The 22,572-nt window shown below is 41.3% G+C and overlaps 1 protein-coding gene across 1 annotated transcript; it reads right to left on the bottom strand.

The window, feature by feature from the left end:
- Positions 1 to 1,884: 1,884 nt before the first annotated feature.
- On the bottom strand, positions 1,885 to 14,399 carry ZP2 (zona pellucida glycoprotein 2). The gene is made up of 18 exons (XM_047087866.1): positions 14,052 to 14,399; positions 13,870 to 13,958; positions 12,843 to 12,926; positions 12,108 to 12,202; positions 10,374 to 10,526; positions 9,535 to 9,576; positions 9,217 to 9,381; positions 8,374 to 8,470; positions 8,091 to 8,272; positions 7,156 to 7,282; positions 6,303 to 6,490; positions 6,128 to 6,219; positions 5,901 to 6,025; positions 5,324 to 5,513; positions 3,827 to 3,962; positions 3,656 to 3,752; positions 2,974 to 3,057; positions 1,885 to 2,056 (listed from the first exon to the last, which is right to left on the bottom strand). Exons 1-18 carry the CDS (start codon positions 14,315 to 14,317, stop codon positions 1,911 to 1,913), a joined length of 2,358 nt encoding a protein of 785 aa, XP_046943822.1. The 5' UTR covers positions 14,318 to 14,399; the 3' UTR covers positions 1,885 to 1,910.
- Between the last annotated feature and the right edge of the window lie 8,173 nt (positions 14,400 to 22,572).

Here is a 22,572-nt window from a genome sequence, read left to right as displayed (position 1 = left end):
TTCTGTAAAATGTATGCATTTCTAGCAAAGTGTTGGCTGTAGGGACACATTAGAGGTTATATTTGTTTCCTATTGCTGTTTTAAGAAATTAATACAAACTGAGTGGTTTAAAACACAGGTTATTTTGCAACTTGAATTCAGAAGTCCAAAATGGGGCAGCAGGGCTGTATTCTAGGAGAGAATATATTTGCTTGCCATGCCCCACCTAATATAGGCTGCCTGCATTCCGTGGCTTGTAGCCCATGTCATTCTGATGTCTCCCTTTGGGACATGATGTGATTCTGATCTATCTACCCTTTTTATAGGGACCCATGTGATTGGACCCTATTGCATAATAGCCCCTTGTCAGGACCCTTACCACATCTGCCCAGTCAATATAGACTTGGGGAGATCAGGAAGCCACTTAAGTGGCCAACTCTTAAGTGCCATTTTACAAAGTACAGCATATGCAAGATTTCTGGTTCTAATATGTAACACTGTTACAGGATAGTCACAGAAAAGTTGGACTCTAACACCATTTGTCATTAGTAGGTTAAGGCCATATTCTCTTATCAAGCAGTATTTAAAGAATGGCTTTGATGAGAGACCTTGAATTTTTAACCTCTGTTACTCTAGACAGACAAGACATTTCCTATAATGGAGTGGGGTTTCCTTCCCCACACCAGGGATGAGTTCTACCATATATATCTAATGAATGGAAATTAATATTGGATTCCTCCTTCCAATATATAAGACCTACATTATACATAGCCTTCTTGAGGAAACAACACTTAACAAAACCAGATTATGACATTTCCCAATTGAGGGTTGAAGAAGTCCACAAAACACTGTTTTCACCTCCCTGCCATGTACAGATATTTAATTTTTCTTTTGAGAGAACACACATGTAAGTAGGGGCTGACCAGAGGAAGAGGGAGAGAATCTTAAGCTGGCTACATGCCCGGTGCATAGCCCAACTCAGGCCTCAATCCCACCACTGTGGGATCATGACTTGAGCCAAAATGAAGAGCCAGATGCCCAGTTGTCTGAGCCACCCAGGCATACCCCTGTTCAGACATTTAAAAGCTTTATGACTTTTTTCCAAAACAAGTTCTCATTTAGACCTAGGCTTTTTCTAGTTATAGAAATGAACTCGCTTATATTCTCCGTTAGTTATCTTGAAGATGGTCTGTTAGAGCTTCAGTGTGAAGCAAACACTAGTCATACTGATTTTATTGCAGTGTAGCAGAAGCTAGGGGACCCTGAGGGAAAAAAGGCTCAGGAAGAATGAATAATCATGTGTTGGTAGAGGGGAAAGCCACTCTCCAGCTCAGCTAAGGGGCTGGTGTTCAGCTGTGGAGTCTTAATGAGACTAGAAATGTTGTAATTGCACTTAAGTAAACTAGAACCTTCTAATTTTATCCCTCCAAGGGAGATTGTTGGTCTTGAATTGCATGAGGAATACAGGGAAGAATGTGACTGAATACCTCAAGTTCTCAGGTAAATTTTCAAGGAATAATTTCCATTAGGCAGTGTTGGAGCAGAACACTAGATAAATTCAATTAATTCCTTGGGAACACGTGGTTTCCCTGCCCGTCTAGACAAAGAAAATCATGCCAGTGACTAGGGGTGATTTCTTGTCTTTTAGTCTTGCATAGATGAATGGAGGAGTTTAAGACTTGACTCTGTAGTCAAGAGCCACTGTTTAATTCTCTGGCTCTACCAGTTTTGGTTAAGGATGTCAAAGCTGCGTTGACAGTAAGCACTGAAGTCACACATTTCCTTATTCACATCCACACAGACTAAACACCATTGGGGTTGTGGAAAGGTCCTACAGTTACCATTAAAGCATGACTATAAGAGAACACTCCATGTAAGGTTAATGAGGTAAAAAGCAAGTAGCTTACTTCAACCATTTTATTTGAAAATCCTTAGTGATTTAACATCATGGTTCTGTTCTTGCGCAGGTAGGTGATGAAGCCTAGCGTTGCCACAAGGCCTGCTAAGGCAGCCACAGCTACCACAGTCTTAAAAGCAACATATCCGGCAGCCCCATACCCTTTTGAGTCCACCACATCTGGGAAGAAAGCAGACATTCAGGTCTTAAGATCATTTCAAATCTAAAGGCTTAAGTTCAAGCCTTAGGCTCCCCAGAGAAGTTAAATTATGCCTCTAATGTCTCCTTTGGGAAGCTTGCAATAGAGTATTTAGTCTTACTTTTTGAGCCAACCTCCTCCTCTCTCTGGTCCCACTGCTGCTCCTACTTCCTACTCACTTTAATTAACCTAAAATCTGATGGGCTGACACCTGGAAACAATCTTACTGTTCCAGTCTAACCAACATTCTGGCATTCATAGAGATGAACTCGAATGCACAATTTATTACACTGTCTTAAGTCCCTAACAAATCTTGCAATTTCCAATTGTAAGCCTAAAATTAAGACCTTTTGTGATGAGGATATGGGATATGACCAGGAACACCATCTAGTACAGACTCAAATTTGGCAGTGGTAAGGCACATTCATTCTGATCTCATAGTTTCACTTCTAGAAAGATATCCTGAATTTGTTTCATTGGCAAAGATTTAAGAGTATTCTACTGTGACATTATTGACAGAGCTCAAAGTAACCTACAGGTCCTTGATTGAGGACTGTGGCTAAACTACAGCTGTATACATGCAGTACTATGTAGCTGTTAGCTGTGAGGTGCTCTCTGTACAGATTTAAGTGTTTAAGTGTAAAATCATAGAAAGCAGGTAGAAAATATGATTCCACTTGTGTTAAAGGGAGATTTTTTTTTTAAGGGGGATTTTTGGAAGAGTACACAAGAGACTTAATGAAGTATAGCTAGGAAGAGATACTCCTTTCTCTTCCTTAGATAGAGATTCTTTCACTGCTTAGAATTACTATAATCATGTATTACTCATGTATGGTTAAATTCAACATAAAAGGTATGAACTTGAGTTCAGGAAGTGCCCTAAGCTTTAGCTCCATACCTCTGAGTGAAGAGCTATCTGACAGCAGGAGGATGGGTCCTGGAAGACTCACTATCATTTTCTCTTCTTCAGTGGTGCCTGTGGCTGGAGGGAGAAATTCGAATTTGTGTCTGTCTGACCTCTGGAATAGCGAGGAGTAGAAAGGGGTGTTGATGGACTTTTTTAAGCACATCTCCATCGAGTCCCCTGCTCTATGTGGGTTTTCCCCACCTTTGCAGGAGAGGACATACACCTTAGGGTAAGAATAGGATAAAATCTCTAAGAATATTCAAAGATTAAGTTCCGAGTCAACCTGGACTCCAGCATAGTAACTTTTGGGAGTCATGTTTGCAAAACATCAGGCTCCAGTCCATGTATAAAACCAAATTTGCCCTTAGTCTTATCAAGAACTGGTCATCTCAGTCTTACTCTATTGGCAGGGCAGACTGGGCTAAGACGGTTTCTTGCAACTGAATGAAGAGTCTCAATCAACCCCCCTCTTTTTTTTTTTTTTAACTTTTTTTTTTTTTCATGTCAACTCTTCACCACACTTGGGTCTCAAACTCACATTCCTGAGATCAAGAATTCCATGCTCTAGCAACTAAGCCATCCGAGCGCCCCAAACCCTTATTCTTAGTTTCTAGTTCTATAAAGACCAGTCTTGCTTTGACAACTCATGGCAACAAGGATTTCAAGTTATTACCTCTCCTGTGTCTGAATGACACAGGGCAAGTCACGGAACACAGAGGGGAGTCAGCAGACAGTCGACTGCAGATTAAGACACTGCAGTGGAAGTAGACCTGGGGATAAAGGAAGAGTTAAGTGGAACTGATGCACTCACTTTTGACCTGTCCCAGGTGACTTAATCACTTACCAGACTAGAAAGCACTTGGGCCTCTGATACAAAGGCAAAAGTCTTCACATCAAACCTCCGATAGTGAGAAGGATAGGTCACAGAGGAGCCAACTGGATGGAAGGTGGTTCTGTGGTTGTCCAGGTTGTATTCACAGCTAGGAGGCACACATCAGCCAAGATTATCAGCTTCATTTTCCCTGAAGTTTAACTCAACATCTGCCCATATTCAGCTATGTGTATTCAAATACCTTCAGAATTGTTCTACCTTCTACCTGTACATTTTATTTACTTTACTTCTGACATGGCGTCTCCACCAATATTAAGTCATGAGTTGTATATGCTAGTTTTTTTCGAACATGCATTAATAAAATTTAAGTACCTATTTGTTTGCCAGCTAAACTTATCAAGAACCTCACGTTTTATATGTGTGTTTTCATCGGACATTGGCTTAATCCTTCCATACTCATCTGAGTACCTGTTTTATCCCAGGCAGTTAGTATAGATCAGGGACAAGGAAAGTAGAGAATTGGGGTGCTGGAGTGGCTCACTTGGTTGAGCAACCAACTTTGGCTCAGGTCATGATCTCATAGTCCAGGAGTTTGAGCCCCACATCATGCTCTGTGCTGGCAGCTCAGAGCCTGGGGCCTGCTTTGGATTCTGTGTCTCTCTCTGCCCATCCCCCCTCACTTCTCTCTCTCCTCTCTCAAAAATAAAACAGTAAAAAAATAGTTGAGAACTACTGCTATTTTACCTCTGATCATACCAGAGTTTGGTAGCTGTAGAGAAAATCTTATGTTAGATGGGCTACATGTAGTCCTGGACCAAGAGTGTACCTGGAGTTTAAGAGCTTAGGAACAGATTATAAGGGCTTCAAGGAAGATAATCTATGGTTTCTATACAGATGAAGACCTTTGAGGGCAGAGCTGGGAGGACAGCCACCAATTCACATGTGTCTAGTCACAGCTTCAGAGCATTATGGATCGAGTCAGATAGGCATTTAAATCCCACTATTTACTACATCTTATTTTGGCTAGTCATTTAAGCAGCCAGCTTGGGTTTTATCATGAAGTGGGGTGGCTAGTGTCTTTTCATAGCGTGAGGAGGTTCAACTAATGCATGTTCAGTACATAGCACCTTGCTTGGAACATGGGTGAATAGGAACTGGCAATCTCTTCTCTCTAGATCAAGAGTATTAGAGCCTGGCATCCTTGGAGAGGAACCCATTCTTTTAGATTCAAGGTTAAGAGCAAAGTATATCATTCTATTGGACCAATGACTGGTTACAAATGAGTACCAAAATCAGCACTTTTGTGACCTAGTGCTCTTCTGAAACCCTAGAGGGTTTTATCTTCTCACTGGCCTTTTTTTTCCTAAACTTTTTAAAAGTAATCTCTACACCCAACACGGGGCTCACACAATCCTGAGATCTAAAGTCACATGCTGTACTGAGCCAGCCAGGAGTCTCTTCACTGGTGTTTTGATTAGCTGAGCTACCTTATCTATAGAGAATACCTACCCATCCATGATAATATTCCACTGGGGGACGGAGGCTGGGTCCACCGTGGGTGTTGCCCAGCAGTCATCTAAGACCAGCTTGATGTTGGGGTCAGACCTATTTAGGACTCTCACTTCCAGATAAATTGGTTGGCGGAGGTATCTCACCACAGGGTACTCCTTCTCCCCGTAAGGTTGGAGGTAGGATTTATCTGAAATGGAATTGAGACCTCTTCAGTATTCAAGTGGTTGATGGTTGCAATAGGAGCTAAAGCATCACTTATGTTCCATTAGTCTGGCATCATCACAAAGTTCAGGTTAGGGAAGATTTACCTCAAAGGATTTCAGCAGGTTTTTTTAAATTTTTTTTTTCAGTGTGTTTTTTTTTTTTTTTTTTTTTTTTTTTTTTGAGAAAGAGAGGAGGTGAGCAAGGGAGGAGTAGATAGAGGGAGACAGGATCCAAAGCAGTTTCTGCACTATAAGCAGAGCAGGGCTGGAACTCAGTAACTGTGAGATCATGACCTGAGCCAAAGTTGAACACTTAACCAACTGAGCCACATAAGTGCCCCAAGCAGATTTTTTAGGTTGTAACATCTCACCTGGGTAGGTTTGCAGGATTAAGGCAAGTGGACCTGGCCTCACTGAGGCCTCTGGAGGAGGAAGACTTTGGACTCTGTTATTTATTAGCAGGTCACCTTTGCTGTAATGGCACTGCACTGTCATTCTGTAAGACATTAGGGGAGGGGCAAGGTGGTACAGAAGAATTTTAGGTTAGGATCCTGCTTGAATTTCATCTGGTGCTTAACAAGTAGCAATTTAATCATACCTGAATTCACTATCTCTAGAAATTGTGCTTGGAGGAAGATCCGCCCAGACAGCATGTATTTCATTTTCATAGATGACTTTGCCTTCCTTGAACTTAAAGTTGGATAAAGGTTAGAAGCTACTAACAAGTGACCTCAAAGTCAAGCCCTAGCATTCCATAGTCTGCCAGCACTAACCTTAGGTCTTGTCCCGCATCCATTCAGGGGTATGTGAAACAGTATCAGCCCTTGAGATGCAGCCTGGAAGGTAGGTTGGCAGGATGAGTCTCCCACCCTTAGGGTTTCTAAGTTGAGAGCTGGTTTTGTCTGGTGACTGTAGACCTTTATGTCCATAAACCCATCCTGAGTACACAGGTCACCTGTAACTAGATGGTGGTCAGAGTTTAAAGTAGTTTGTCTGCCAGGTGAATGGTATTTACCAACACTGAAGTGCGGATGAGGAGATCTAGGAGAAACCCTTGAGGGGCTGAAGTTATTCATGGATCAGATTATGGCTTAAAGTGTAATGCCTTGTATCATCATGTCCCTTATTTCAAGACTCACAAATCCTGAGTGGCTTGGGGAGGGCAAGGATGGAGGGTAGTGGATGCAGGAGCTAGTTTTCTTATTGGCTGGACTGGATACAGGTTAGTAAATAAGAGAAGCACAGGGGCAGAGGCAATACTGAAGAAATACCTACTCCCTGTTTTTGAGCCACTTATCAGCATTTGGGGGAAGTCTTTTCAACTTTTGTAGCCCTTATAGTTACAGGTTTGGATCAATCTTATTTAGATGGTGGGCTCAGGCTCCTAAACCACAATATATCCGGGCTACTTAAACATGGATCCCTTATACATACAGGTACCTATCACTGTCTTTTGGAGAGCTTATCTACTTAGGATGCTGTTTTAGTAGCTATACTGAGATTTCTGATCTGATCAGTTTCCTCAGTAGAAGCAATACAGAGTCCGAACTTCTATACCCATTCTGACCTACAGAAAGGCTAAGGGAGAATAATGTAAAAAACCATTTTTCTTGGAAATGTTTTTACCTATAGAAACTGGTGACTCACAGACACACTCAGGATAAAGCACCGTGGATATAGTCTCTTGATTAAAGGCAAAGGTCAGCTTGAGTGAAGCTAAGTAGAACTGATAGGGTAGGCATTTTTCAGAGAACTGCAAGGAGAGAGGAATATCAATTAGCAGCCACAGCCTTGGGGGCCCAGAACAGTCCCAGTGAAGCAGGAAGGAAGTACACTGAATACCTGTAGGGCACACTCTAGAATTAATCTGGATTCCCTTCAAACCACAACAAGCAAGATCCTATCACTTCTCCAGATCAGGATGCTTTCCTAGGCAGGAAATTTATTGCTTTAAACTCATGCCCTGAAATACCCAGCTCTGCATGCTCTTTGTACTTTTCACTGAAGCCTGAATTTACAGATCAAATTCCAAAGAGTGGAGTGCTCTGCCAAGCTAGGTCTGATTAATCAAGCATTCTACAAATGTTGTCAGATGTTATTGCGAAACACACTACCCCAACCTAAGATTACTCTCTAGTGTCCCTGCCAATTCCATCAGTCAAGACTGGCCTCCAAGTTAACAGTTCAGGACACTTTTGTTTGGATCAAACTGTCCCGCTTTTAGTAGGGCATAGGAGGTCCATCAGTAACAACTTATAATCAGTTCGATGAGCTGAGTTACACACACACACACACACACACACACACACACACACAATGAAACAAACAAAAAACCCCACACAGGAATACTTCCATTGCAGCGGTTTAGGAGGCTGTGTGTTTCAGAGTAAATTTCAGTTACTGGACAATTCGCTTAGGCCAAGTGATCAAATGAGGCCTTTGATTTTGCATCTATTCTACTGACAGTTTATGGACCAGTCATGAGCTGTATCATGGTTATTTAATGACTGTGCTTCAAGTCTGGCTTCCTTTAAGCCTAGCTGTTCATGATAGGAACATACTTCCATTTTGAGAAGAGTTTTGCTGAAGTGCAATGTCAAGCCACTTGATTCTTCTTTATCAATCCCATTGTTGTGCAGCTGGCTTACAGCAAAGTTCCTATTTTCAAAGCTCACAGATTTTAACTTCCCAGGAAACTCTGGTATGGTCAGAGTCACATGTGTGGCGTTACAGGTCACAGCATCTAGAAGGAATGGCAAACACAATGCCCATGATCAGCTTTAAGCCCCTAGAACAGTGTCTCCCACAACTGGAGTTGCCCCTTCCTGTATGTCAGGGCCTTACCTGACATACAAAGCACTCGTGTTGTTAAGATGATCTTCTGCCCAAGAGATTCATGTATCAACTTCAGAGGCACCATGTAGAGGTGACTGTTACCTTGCTGAGGGTGGGGTGGGGAGAGAACATTTTTCCAACATTGGTTTACTTGAATTTCTAACAAATGCTCTAGGAGTCATCAGGGCAAACATATACTCAAGTATTGGGCACTATTTTGGCCCAACTAGAATTTAAGCAGTTTGTCAAATGACTGTTTATCAGATGTTCTAGTTTTTAAATCTTATGTCTCCTAACCTCTGGCCAGTCAGTATTGTCTACTGGTAGGACCTATACGTCACTCCTAGGCAGATGTGAACAAAAGCTGGTTTTATCTTAAGAGCATTCAGAGGAAATGTTTGTAAAACTCAGCAATCTGTTTATATTCTATGTGTAACAGGACTATTCTTGTTAAAATGGCTGACATTTAAGCGCTTATCTGCTAGGACTTGTTTAAATTACTTTCACACATTAACTCATTTAACTTCATGTCTTCATTGTTGGCCCTCAAAGCACCAATTTCTACAAGCAATAATTGTCCTATGATGTATAACAACATCTTAATTGCTCAAAGACCTTCATGGTACCCTAGATCACATAGAGTAGATCTAGATGGATCCATGGGAAGAACACATCTGTTTTGTTCACCCTTTTATCTTTCATACTCAGTGCAGCGCCTAGCACATGGGAGGCATTAAGATACCTGTTCAATCAACTGTATTCTCAGTTATTTTGAAGACATGGTTGAGACCACGCTTAGACTTAGAATATTGGTCTGTCCTTTGGTAGTGGTGCAAGAAGATTCATACCTACCATGTAGTGAGTCACTCCAGTGGCATTGAATGACACCTGGAAGGTGATCTTGTGGTTATCAAACAGGATATTGTATCCTTGTCTCAAGACATCCTGAAGAGTCAGAGTTTTGGCTTTTGTACCATCACCAACCTCAATGCTCCATCCCATCGGATTCTTGGTATCCTAAAGATACAAGTTTGATTTAGAGGGCTGGTGCTCATCTTAACTCCAAGACTATTTGTCTACTTAATATTTTAATCAAGATTGAAGTTAGGTCACTTCTACTATAGAACTAAAGGTTACTTAGGTCTGTAATTTAACAGGTGACTTTCATACCGTATTTTCATCAGCCAGGCCAGGAATGACATTAAAGGTAAACTGGAAAGAAAAAGTAAAGAAACCATGATGTGAGGCTTTGATTTGGCAGAGAAGGTTTCTGAAATCATGCCACCTGTCAATATGTGTAGAACACCCAGAGCAACTGCTGTGTACTTCTACCAAGAGGTCTGGTTGTGGGGTAAGAAGAGGCACAAGTCCAGTCATGAAAACTAGCTGTGCCCTTAGACATCCTTTCATCTCCAGGCTTCCGATGACAAAAAGCAATTGCAAGATCGCAACTCTCTTCCAGTTTTAAATTGGGACACTAAGTTCTTAGATGCTCATTTCTTCCCTTTGTCCACAGAAATCAAGCATTCAGTCAAGTCATGCCTTTTTATCATTGTTATAATCAAGGATGAATTTATTTTCCCATTGTTATTAGTTATGTCAGACTATAAAATCCCAGAGTAGGAGATTGGGCTATTTTGCTTTTTTACTGTATCTTAGCATCTGGCACAGAACCTGGCACATCATGGGCATTCAGTTTGTCACATGTTTTTTAATGTCATTGCAGCTACCAATGTAATCCTTTCTACTGCCAGGTATGATGTGCTGAGCACTGTATATACCCTCTCAGTTAATTCTCAGGGCCATCCTTTGAGTTAAGTACTATTGTCTCCTGCTTAAGACTTGGAAACTAAGACTCAATATGGTCAAGAAATGAATCCAAAGCCACATCATCAATTAGTGGTGAATACCAGATTGTAATCCTGATCCTGTTCCTAACACCAGCTCTGTGTAGACCACCCCATTTCCCCTGCAGTAACCATGAGAAGCCATCAGTCTGCTTCACTCACAGACATGGAATCCTTTGTGCAGATAGTGGATCCTGCATGCTCATGGGTTTCTTCTGCTTGCATAACTGGACAGTTGATCTGATACATCAAACTGTTATGTCTTGAAGCAGCATTGTGGTCCTTGAGTCTGATGATCATCCGGTGCTGGCCAAGCTGTGTGCAAAGGCATAGTAACAACACTAAGTGCTGGTACCTTGGTGGGAAAGGTGATTCCAGAAGACCATTGGATCCAGCTGAATGGCCAGACTCTTGAGGTTACTAGTACCACAGGTTCTGGAAAGTAACCATTCCTATACAAAGATAGGATATTTGAAAGCACTAGCTATAGCCTAGGTAAGACTCCTGTCTTGGCAGAAAATAGTTTATTGAGCTTCAGGGATTAGAGTTCAGGTTTTGATTTGACATTTACCTTTGAATATCATGGTTCCAGCTAATTTGGCACCTCTGCCCAAGTCAAACAAATATTGAGCACGTATTTATCAGCTATTGTTTGGGGGCTAAACAGAGCCATCTTTGGTACTTTCCCCTCGTTTAGGGAACTCAGTCTCAAGCCAAGGACAGCCACCTTTTTTCTATTAACTATTAATAAGTATTTTAGGATTTTAAGGCCACATACCATTTCTAACATGTACTTTTTAAGTCTTTAAAAACCATCCTTAGCTCAAGGACTATCACACACATGCATACATGCACATCATGGGCTCAATGTGGCCATCCACAGTTTGTAGTTGGCAGACCCTTGGTCTAAAGCAAACTCTAGCCTCTCTGAAAGTTGGCAAAGGCCATCTCCGAAAGGAAAAATTAATTACTGGAGGTTTTCACTGCAGAGTTAAATCAAGTAGCCAGTTAAGTATGCAGATTTCTAAAATGTACCTTAGACCTAGGTCATCAACTTAGATCAATGAACTAAGTGTATACAAAGTTCCCCAAGTGATTCTTGGCTACTTGACAGGTTTCCTTTACTGCTCCCAATAACCTTGATTGGGCAGTACTGTTGCTTGGCAATAGAGAAAACCCTATTGCTCAGCTGCTGCTTGCCTTCCAACACCTGTTTTTATAGCATAGCAGTTCTCTTTGCCAGCACCAAAATAGCCTTCAGTTGCCCATGGAGGTTACTGATCAGAATATCTCATTTTAAACATTTGTTGTATCTTACTGCTGTGCCAAGTTCTTCATCTGTATCTTATTAATTTTTAGGTGCCCTGTAGAAAAGGTACCATAATCCCCCTTTTGCAATGAGCAAGCCAAGGCTTAGAAAGGTTAGCTTACTTGCTCAAGATCACAACTCGAGAGTGGCAAAGCCAGAACTCATACCAAGGCCCTAACTTCAGGGTTTTTCATTTTCAACATTATTGACATTTCAGGACTTGTAATTCCATGTTAAAGGGAGCCACCCTGTGCAATGTAGGCTTTTTAGCAGCAACTGTGGCTTGTACCTGCTGGATGCCAGTGGCAGACAGCCCCCTACACCAGTTGTGACAGCCAGTAAGGTCTTCAAAAGGTCTCCAAACATTGCACAATGTCCTCTTGGAAGACAAAACTAAACAACTCCCCCCAACCCCCAAAAACAGTAACAAAAACCAACCAACCAACCAACCAACCACCACCACCACCAACCACCCTTGATTGAGAGTAACTGCTCTACTCTAAAGCCAAATCCTTAACTAGTAGGGTTACTATTAGTAACTACTAGGTTACTATTTCCCACCATCACTCCTCAAAACTATTACTTACCGTTCTTCTGGTACAGGTCTCATATGGGGCCTTTAAGGTGAGCTTTTCTGGATCCAAGATGTAAGTGCAGTTCAACAATTCAAAACTAAAGGGATCTATAGAAGCCAGAGCAAATGGCCAAGAAGTACATTACAGTAACAGAGTAAACCAAAGCTACATAGCCAAGAGTATGAATCCATTTCTAAGCTCCATCATTTTACTTTTTTATTTTATTTTATTTTTTTTATAATTTTTTTTTCAACATTTATTTATTTTTGGGACAGAGAGAGACAGAGCATGAACGGGGGAGGGGCAGAGAGAGAGGGAGACACAGAACCGGAAACAGGCTCCAGGCTCTGAGCCATCAGCCCAGAGCCTGACGTGGGGCTCGAACTCACGGACCGCGAGATCGTGACCTGGCTGAAGTCGGACGCTTAACCGACTGCGCCACCAAGGCGCCCCTCCATCATTTTACTTTTTATTGTCCCAGATGTGTGATAGGACCCAAGCTTTAAAAGATGCTGTGGTTTGCTACTAAAGATTTCTCAGGAAATTCTGAGATAAGACAGGTTTCTAAGGCAAGATGAGGTCTCTCACTCTTACTGGCATCATGCAAATCAGGGACCCCTGTGGCATCATGGGAATTGGGTGTCAGTTACTCTCAAGTTTGCCTACTCTGCTCACCTGAAAAATAGGGCTAGCCTTGAACTAAGAGCTTTCTACTAAGACTAAGATAAGAATATACACATTACCTACCCACCACAGATGTATGCCATTTTTTGGTGCCAAAATCACTTGGAAATTCCACTGCCATTCTAGTTTCATAGCAAGTGACAGTACCTGAAGAGGAAAGGAAAAGTTTGGGGCCTCCTTGAGCTGCAGGAGGCAGGATTCCTAAACTTATGGAGTCACCTCTCCAACAGGCATCAGGGAAGAATACCACTTGCAAGAGGCAAACTTTGATCCCTACCTTCAGGGAGCTCACAGATTGGTGGCAAAGACATAACTAAAATGCAAGTTACCAACTGTAGGGAAGTTGTCAGTTAAATGCCTGGGGCTTTCTGGAACTCTCCAAAGTTAAGCCCAGAATAGGCCCCAGAACAGGGACCAGGCTAGAACCTTGACAATGATGCTGACAGAGGTGGGGATGGTAGGTCTGTGAAGAGCTGGAGAACAAATGTTCTATCTAAAGACTTTTCAACTTGAAGTTTAAAAAATGCCCAACATGGGGTGCCTGGCTGGCTCAGTCAGAAGAGCATGCAAGACTCTTGATCTTAGAGTCCTCAGTTTGAATCCCGTGTTAAGTGTAGAGATTACTTAAACTTAAAAACTTCACCCTACATAAGCCCAAGAACACTTTTTAAAGGCTAAATTCTACCTATAATATGCTATTTTACATCCTCTTGCCCACGTGAAAGTTTAAAAAACTCATAAGCAGAGCAGCTCCAATTTTGTCTGTCATGTTGATGCTTTCCTTAAGCATAAGCTTGTGTTTGAAAAGGACTACCCTTAAAGATGGGGATTTAGTGTTGTGTTCTGCTGTTTTGGGGGTACCGTAAAGCTTGAGGCAGTAAGGGAATAAAAACTAGTGTAGGTGTTTTGCAACATCTTTTCTTTAGCTAGTATACCAAGTCATGGGTAAGTAATAGCAAAATCTACTGACTTGATCAAACTAAGAAACGGGGTGAGTGGAGATTGTGGCCCATGTTAATGTTCCCTGGCCATCTAGCTGCAACCTGTTTGAAAGATGCTAAGGGCATTTCCCCTCACCCAACAGACATACCTGGGAAGACAGGATTCACCAACTGCAAAACACCTATGGAATTCACGGAAGTCACGAGGATAAAGAGTAGAAAAAGTGACCTGTAGGTGCTAGAAGGAGATTGGGAAGAGAGTTAAGGAGGAATGAGCTTCAGCAAACAAGGCCATTGTGTCTGTCCCTACTCTGCTGCCAGAATTACTCACCTCCAATCTGCATTAAACCAGCTTGAAGGACTCCCACTACCTCCTTTCTGTCTGGAGGCCATGGCCAAATGTATCACCAAATCAACCAGATAGAGGGATGGGTTGTTCTGTGCTTTTTTTATAGCAGAACATAGAACATGACCCCGCCCTCTCCCCATTGGAGACACCTGAGTTTTCTCCAGCTTTCTCACCTGAGAGGAGGGATTTGGGACAGGAAGGACTTTCTGGAAGGCCTGAAGGAAACATAATTTTGCCCTTCCTGACATTTGCCTTTGGGTTATTCTACCAGCTTCTCTGTGGGCCAGCCATGAAACCAGAGGTCACTAAAATTGGCTCCAGGTAAATGAATTGGTGTTTTTCTCCATAACACTGGGCAAAATTAGTATTTTTTGGGAAAAATACAACTCCAGTGTAGAGTGAAAGAGGGTGGTGGATTTTATTGAAGAAAGAACATCTCTTGTTCATACCATCTTCAAGTAACAAAACTTTCCTTTAAGTAACCCCTAGTTTCCTGGCTGTTATCACTACCCTGGCAATGTGCATGAAGTACCTTTACAAAAAATGATGATATATTATTTCCCCCACTATAAAAATTTAAATTAACTGCAAAAATTCAGACAATTACAGAAGGATATAGAGAAAAGGAAAAAGTCACCTGTAATCTTGCCACTGCTAATATTTAGATATATAGCTTTATGGGCTTTTTGTACAAACACCACACACAAAAACCAATAACCTGGGATCAAAGTTTAGGTAATGTTTTGTAACCTGATTTTACCACTTTACATGACATGGGCATTTTATATATCAAACATAAAGATCTCCATTACCATTTTTAAGATTGCATAGTATTCAATGTCTAGATAAATCAGCCTTTATTCCTAATGATGGACATTACAAAGACTTCTAATTTTTCATCATCATAAACCATAATACGATGGACATTCTTGTATATTCCCCTGGCTAACCCTTGGTAAGTAGAAATTCTGGGTCAAAGAGAGTAACGTTCTAAATAATAATGTCATAGTGCATACCAATTGGGAGTTTACACATAGGGAAATTGAGGCAAAGCAACTTTGCCCAACCTATTAACAACTCAGTGTCAGAGCCAGGTTGAGGACTCAGATTTTGTAAGGCCCAATCAAGATATTTTCAGCATCTCTTACTGCAATTTGAGATACCTAGATTTCTGCAGCCATGTTCAAATTCTGTGCAAGTGGTGGGGTGGCACTTGTAATTATTGATTTATGGTGTTGTCTTTGTAGTGTAACTTGAGGGGTAATCTCTACTCCCTGTTACAGGTGTCTGAAATACCATTGTAGGTTAGAGCAGTGTTTCCCCAACTTTCTTGATCAAAGGATTACATGGGGCTCTCATTAATAGCACACATTCCAGGCTCTCACCCAAAAGCTGCTGAATTGGGCTCTCCAGGGGAGGGTCCTGAGTTAATGTACTATTTAACAAGCACCACAGGTGAATCTTATGATGGGGAAAATTTGGCACATACTTGGAGGGAAGGCACGAAAATGAGTGATTGTTAGTGGTCAACTTCTTCAATGGGAATTAACCCATTATGTTATATGGAATTGGGGAGAGGGAACAAAAGCCAGGATAAGCAGGTTTCTGGGATTAGAGACAGTGAGAAGATTTTAGATTCCAAGCAGAGGCATGGTAGCAATAGTTACTCCTTTTCTCTGAAGCATATTTTCCAAAAAGTGACAACTTTTCTGCAAATGTGAAGGTAATTTCCTACCATGATTGTTAAGACTGTGATGGGAAGGCCGTAGAGGATGCAGTGTGGAAGCAAGGTTCAGAGACTGATGTGTCACTCCACTTTCCCAGGCCCCACCCCCAGGTTCGCTTCTCTACCAATATTGTGCCTTTTCTCCAAAGTAGGAGGTCTTGCCTTGGAAAGGACAGATTTGATCCCAGCCCCAAATTCGGGGTTCTGGGAGACTAAGGGGCAGCACAAAAGCCCCGAGCAGGAGGCATGGAGAGAAGGAGGACCACTGTGGGAACTGGTAAAGGTGGTGACTACACCAAAGACTAATTTCTTTTATTTCTTTATTATTTCTTTATTTATTTTTAGGGTATACTTTTTTTCTTTTCAATGTTATTTATTTATTTAAAAAAAATTTTTTTAACGTTTATTTATTTTTGAGACAGAGAGAGACAGAGCATGAACGGGGGAGGGTCAGAGAGAGGGAGACACAGAATCTGAAACCGGCTCCGGGCTCTGAGCTGTCAGCACAGAGCCCCATGCGGGGCTCGAACTCAGCGGGGGCTCGAACTCAGGTCGAGATCATGACCTGAGCCAAAGTCGGCCGCTTAACCGACTGAGCCACCCAGGCGCCCCTTATTTATTTTTTTAATATATGAAATTTATTGTCAAATTGGTTTCCATACAACACCCAGTGCTAATCCAAACAGGTGCCCTCCTCAATGCCCATCATCCACTTTCCCTTCCCTCCCACCCCCCCATCAACCCTCAGTTTATTCTCAGTTTTTAAGAGTCTCTTGTGGTTTGGCTACCTCCCTAACTTTTTTTTTTCCCCTTCTCCTCCCCCATCATCTTCCGTTAAGTTTCTCAGGATCCACATGATGAAAACATATGCATCTGTCTTTCTCTGTATGACTTATTTCACTTAGGCTACCACTCTCCAGTTTAATTCACATTGCTACAAAAGGCCATATTTCATTCTTTCTCATTGCCAAGTAGTATTCCATTGTGTATATAAACCACAATTTCTTTATCCATTTGTCAGTTGATGGACATTTAGGCTCTTTCATCCGATTCAGTGATCCGCTTCGGGAGGGGCCCTGCGGCAGCGGGAGGGAGTCAGACCCGCCGCTGGAGGGATGGATCCACAGAAGCACAGTGTTGGGTGTTTGCTCGGTGCAAGCAAGTTCTCTGGCAGGAACTGGTTCCCTTTGGGATTTTGGCTGGGGGATGGGCGAGGGAAATGGCACTGGCGAGCGCCTTTGTTCCCTCCTGTTGTCCTCCAGCCCTCCCTCTCTCTGAGCAGAGCTGATAACTTATAACCTTCCAAATGTTAAGTCCCGCTGGCTGTCAGAACACACTCCATCCAGCCCCTCCGCTTTTGCAAGCCAGACTCGGGGGCTCTGCTTTGCCCGCGGGCTGCCCTTCCGCCCCAGCTCTCAGTGTAGCGCTCACCGCCTCTCTGCCCTTCCTACCCTCTTCCGTGGGCCTCTCATCTACATTTGGCCCCAGAGAATCCGTTCTGCTTGTCTTCTGGCGGTTTTCTGGGTTATTTAGGCAGGTGTGGGTGGAATCTAAGTCCTCCTGCGCCGCCATCTTCCTTCGCCACTAATTTCATTAGCACTCTTTGTGCTAATGACTACAAGGTATTCCCTCTACTCTCTGAGTGGGTCTCTACCTGATGGTCCTGAGGTCACTTCTTACTTGCTCATCACCAGGCATTTCTTGAAGGGAGTTTTAAGTTGTTATGCATAACAAGGCAGTATTGTTGCCTCATTTGAGCATGTGCCCTCCTTCTGAAATACAGTTCTTATAAATAACAGTTTACAGTTCTTTTTCTTTTATGTTTACATTTTTATTTTGAGAGGAGGGTGGAGGAGGGGCAGAGAGAGAATCCCAAGCAGGCTCCACACTGCCTGGACCCTGACGTGGAGCTTGATACCAAGAAGCATGTGAGACCATGACCCGAGCCAAAATCAAGAGTTGGACGCTTAACCAACTGAGCCACCCAGGCATCCCAACAATTTACAATTCTTAAATTCCAAGCTTGCTTGCTGTCTTATTTTCTACAATATAAACATATTAAAAGACAACCTAAATGTCATCATCAGATTGTTAGGTAAGTATGAATATCTTCAAATTCTAAAATGCATCTGGATTCATGTGGATCTATGGATGGTAATATTAAAGATGACCACAATAAAATTGGAGTTTTGGAGTTGTATAATTAATGTTTTTATATTGTACTTAAAAAAAGAAAAAAAAACCTGTGTCTGTGTATATAAATGTATATTTGAATTGAAAGTACAGGAAGGATGGGGTGCCTGGATTGCTCAGTTGGTTGAGTATCTGACTCTTGATTTCAGCTCAGGTCATGATCCCAGGACCATGGGTTCGAGCCCTGCATCAGGCTCCTGGCTGAGCATGGAATCTGCTTAAGATTCTCTCTCTCTCTCTCTCTCTCTCTCTCTCTGTCTCTCTCTCTCTCTCTCTCTCTCCCTCTCTCTCTCCCACTGCCCTTCTCCCCTGCTTCCATGTGCGTGCTCTCTCTCTTATGGAAAAAAAAGTCCAGGAAAGTATTTCCAGAGAGCTAATTGTGTTACCCAGGGGAAGAGACCATGCAGATATACAGGCAGTCAAGCCCAGTCCAGCTATGCTGGCCATTTACAACAATTGTTGGTTCTGGTTTGTCTGTGCTCTTCTACTACTGGTTATAAATATATGCACAATATCATCCATAGGAATACAGAGGTGGGGAACTCCTGTTTTACTGACTCTATTTTTTTTCTGTATTGGTTGAGTTGTCTTGGTGACAAAATAACCAATTAAAATAATTTTAAAGTGCAAACAGAAGTAACAGTAAATCTGAGTGGTATTTAAGTGATCAATAGAAGGTATACAATCAAAGGCCCATGGGTTCAAACTTCATGATATAAAGGTATAGCACCCAAGTGAGTGGATTTGGTACGTGAGGCTTCCAAAGTCCATCTCCCTAATGTAAAATGAAGAAATTACACCTAAGAGGTTTAGTAACTTGCTCAAGATCTTACAGAAAGTTAGCAGCAGAGATCCAGTAAGGAATCAGGTCCTGATGTCCATTCCCAAGCTCTTTCTAATTCATTATGATTTTCCCTTTCTCTCTCTCTCCCCCTGTGTGTGTGTGTGTGTGTGTGTGTGTGTGTGTGTGGTGTGTGCATGAAGAGGTGTTTTAAAATTCTGCTTCTCTTGCAGATCAGTTAGCTTTAGAAGTACAAGATGGCATTAATTAGAATTTAGCAGTAGAAGATAAATAAGAAATCTAGAAACTTCTACCAGCTATGCTAATACAGCTTAAAATAGCTTTCAAATGTCAAATATGAATTTAACTTAGGAAAACAAGATAGATTATGTCAAAGAGAATGTTCTTTAACATCATATGGTAATTCCTTTAACAGTGTAACTATACAATATTAATATCATTTTCCCCTTGGGATCTTTAGACAGATCCAAGTTGAATAAGCCTCTTGATAGTCATGGGTTCAGAAAGAACTAGAACAAAAGCATACAAGACTTCATTGATCTGTAAATATAAAGATAGGGCAGCTTAGGTAAATGGATGACAGAGAAGGCTCAGAAGTTCTAAATAAAAACCCATTTATATAAAAGTATTAATACAGATTACTCCATAGCTAGTAAAGAGTGCAGTGGTTACCACAGAAATAGAGAAAAGGTTTTCTTGGCAATGCAGCACATTACTTTTAGTTGATAGAATATATGTTAAATATTAAAGTTCTGAAGCTGATGTGAAGATTTGTTGTACAAGTCACAATCTTCTACCCCTCCCTGTATTCCCATCCCTTGCAGTGTGCTTCGAGGTCAGTTTCTTCCTGTGTCTTCACTTCCCCCTTGAGTCTGGCTGGTTTGGCCAACAGAATGTGGTAGAACTGGCACTATGCCAGTTCTGAGCCCAGTTCTTGAGAGGCCTTGTACTTAGAGATAGATCCTCTAGCTTAACTTAAAATGAGATCTTTAGGGTGGGCCCTAATGCAATATGACTAGTGTCTGTAAGAGAAGAGGAAATTTGGACAGAGATGTATACAGAGGGAAGACAATATGAAGACACAGAAGAAGATGGCCATCTATAAGCCAAGGAGAGAGGCCCCAGAAAAGATCCTTCCCTCATAGCCCTCAGAAGGAACCAACCCTGCTGACACTTTGATCTTGGACTTCTGACTTCCAGAACTGTAAGAAAAAAATTCTGCTGATTAAGCCACCGAGTTTGAGGTACTTTTTGGGGCAACCCTAGAAGACAAATACACATTCTCAGATTGAAAGACAACTCTGTGTGACTATAAAATATATACTCTTTTTACTGAACCATGATGACGAATAGGACCAAAAAAACCCAAAAACCCAAAAAACAAAACAAAACAAAAAGCCAGTTCCTTGTTGTTACGGAGAAGAAAAATGCAAAGGAAAGAGAAGGTGTAAGAAAATGCAGTAATTATACATTTATGATTGACCTAAAGAAGGGAGAGAGTTCCTTCCTTTCTTTTTTTAATTAAAAAAAAATTTTTTTAACATTTTTATTTATTTTTGAGAGACAGAGTGTGAGCAGGGGAGGGGCAGAGAGAGAAACACACAGAATCAGAAGCAGGCTCCAGGCTCCAAGATGCCAGCACAGAGCCCGACGTGGGGCTTGAACCCACCAACTGTGAGGTCATGACCTAAGCTGAAGTCGGATACCCAACCAACTGAGCCACCCAGGCGCCCCAAGAGTTCCTTCCTTTCTACTAGTAGTACCGCTACTTCTGCTTGACTTCAGCTTCTACTTCCAGTGGGACTACTACTAATTTACATTCATTGAGTACTGACTACAGACCATACATTGTGTGAAGTAACTAATTACTTGCATCAGCCCTGTGAATAATATTACTTGCAATAACTCTGTGGGGTTTTCTCTTCATTTTACTGGTGAGGAAATTGAAGCTCAGAAGTAATCTGCCCAAATTAATGGTGGGATTTAATTTCTGGGTTAGTGTCTGTCAGTCTCTGACTTAAGAATCTGTGTTCTTAGCTATTACATACTAGGGCTTTGTTTCAACATAATGCATGCTGCTCACAGTTGCATAGTTTCCAGTCCAACTATCAGCTTTAAGAGTGGTGAATGGTTTTGATGGTATTTGATGATCTGCTAACAGGTACCGTAACATCCCTCCTTTGTGGTAAATTCTATCTTGAAACAAAATGGCAGCTAATACAGGTTTTCCAGTGATCATTGTTCTTACAACTTTTATATGAATTTAAGCTTTGAGTGAAGACTTGGTCATATGATTTTATTGATTGAAATCTTCAATTCACAGAGCCAATAATAATTAGAAAGGAGTAAGGGCAAAAGAAAAAGGAAATTTGTCTAGATAACAAAGCCAGTTGATTCAAGTGCAGAATTTAAATTCATAGCCCCTGCTTAAACTATCCAGTATTCAGATTTTAAAGAATTTGTTTTTGGAAACCTTTATAAAACTCTCCACTGTTACAATGTAATGCCATCTGGGATTTAGCATTTATAAAATATGCAGTTAAGAGATGCCAAGAGATTCTTCATGCAAACCAGATGGTACAATAACAGCTCTGTCTGTGTTTTTGGCAGAAAAATAGGGCTTTGAATGGCTTGAAACTTATGTGAATAAATTAAGCCCAATCAATACTTCAGGGACATTATAATTTCAATAGTCAACTTACCCACCTAAATATTTTCATAAATGTTTTCATTTAGAGAAGAAAAAAACAAAAGGGCAGACAGTGGTTCCTTTCATTGCCTCATGTTTGTATTTAACAATGTTTCTAAGAAAAACAACACCAGTGACCTTCAATGTGGGAAAGAAAGTTTCTCTGTATTTTGAGTGATATATGTGTTTAAATGAGAAGCAGGGTTGTTGAATCTCTTTTGAAGAGGAAAAATCCACATCAAATAGGTTGAAGAGTTTTGTTGCTGTGCTCAAGAGGAAAACGTACATAAATAACTAAGTGACATTTTCTGAGTAATGGACTTAAAAATGTCTTTACCTCAAATGGTTTGTTTCTCACAAACCCAAGTCCAGCACATACAGTAATGTGTTAATGACGCCTATTCTGTCCTTGCTTACTTCCTATAAGTACCATGTAACAATAGGACTTCTGTAATCCTTTATAATTTTTTTTACTTTCTGTTAATCCTTTTATTTTCATTAAAATTCATAATAAGATGCTCATTAGATGAAACATTCTTGTTAAAAGCAACGTTCTGCTTGGATCTTTTCTTTTTCCTTATTAGGTAAAAATGTGCTTCCCTACCATACAAGTGAATTTCCTCTATAATTAGGCGTAAATAGCTTTGGAAAACAAATACAGGCTGCTTTTGAAAACCAGGTCTCTTGGGTTTAGGGGGCAATCTCGTTAATAAAAATAAGTGTTTCTGGGCTTCACATTGAATTTCTTTCCCAATTAGCAGTGAATGGTTTTTCAGAACAAGGAAGAAGTTGGGTTTCCACTTTGTTGGCAGTGGTTTTTCTTGGGGGTAGACTGGAGGTATCAACTACCACTAATCTTTGTTCCTTCCATCTCTCTCTCTGGGCAAAGGAACACACAAGACTCTGTTTTATAGATAGATCAGAGTCCTAGGTAAATTCTCCATCCAAGGGCTACTACTTCCTTTCATCCAGGATTAGACTCCATGGTAGATGGGACAGTTGTTTACAACATCAAGCTGTCAGGTGGCAGGAGAGACTGCAAAATTATAAATACAGCAATGAAGAATGGACAATGCCATTGCTTTGTGGGGAG

This window comes from Lynx rufus, unplaced genomic scaffold (genome assembly GCF_022079265.1).
Source record: "Lynx rufus isolate CCGP_SWC_20201006 ecotype Redwood Valley unplaced genomic scaffold, mLynRuf1.p SCAF_23, whole genome shotgun sequence".
Classification (NCBI taxonomy): Eukaryota; Metazoa; Chordata; class Mammalia; order Carnivora; family Felidae; genus Lynx; species Lynx rufus.
The sequence above is the reverse complement of the archived record's forward strand: the minus strand, read 5'-3'. Positions and strand labels throughout refer to the sequence as shown.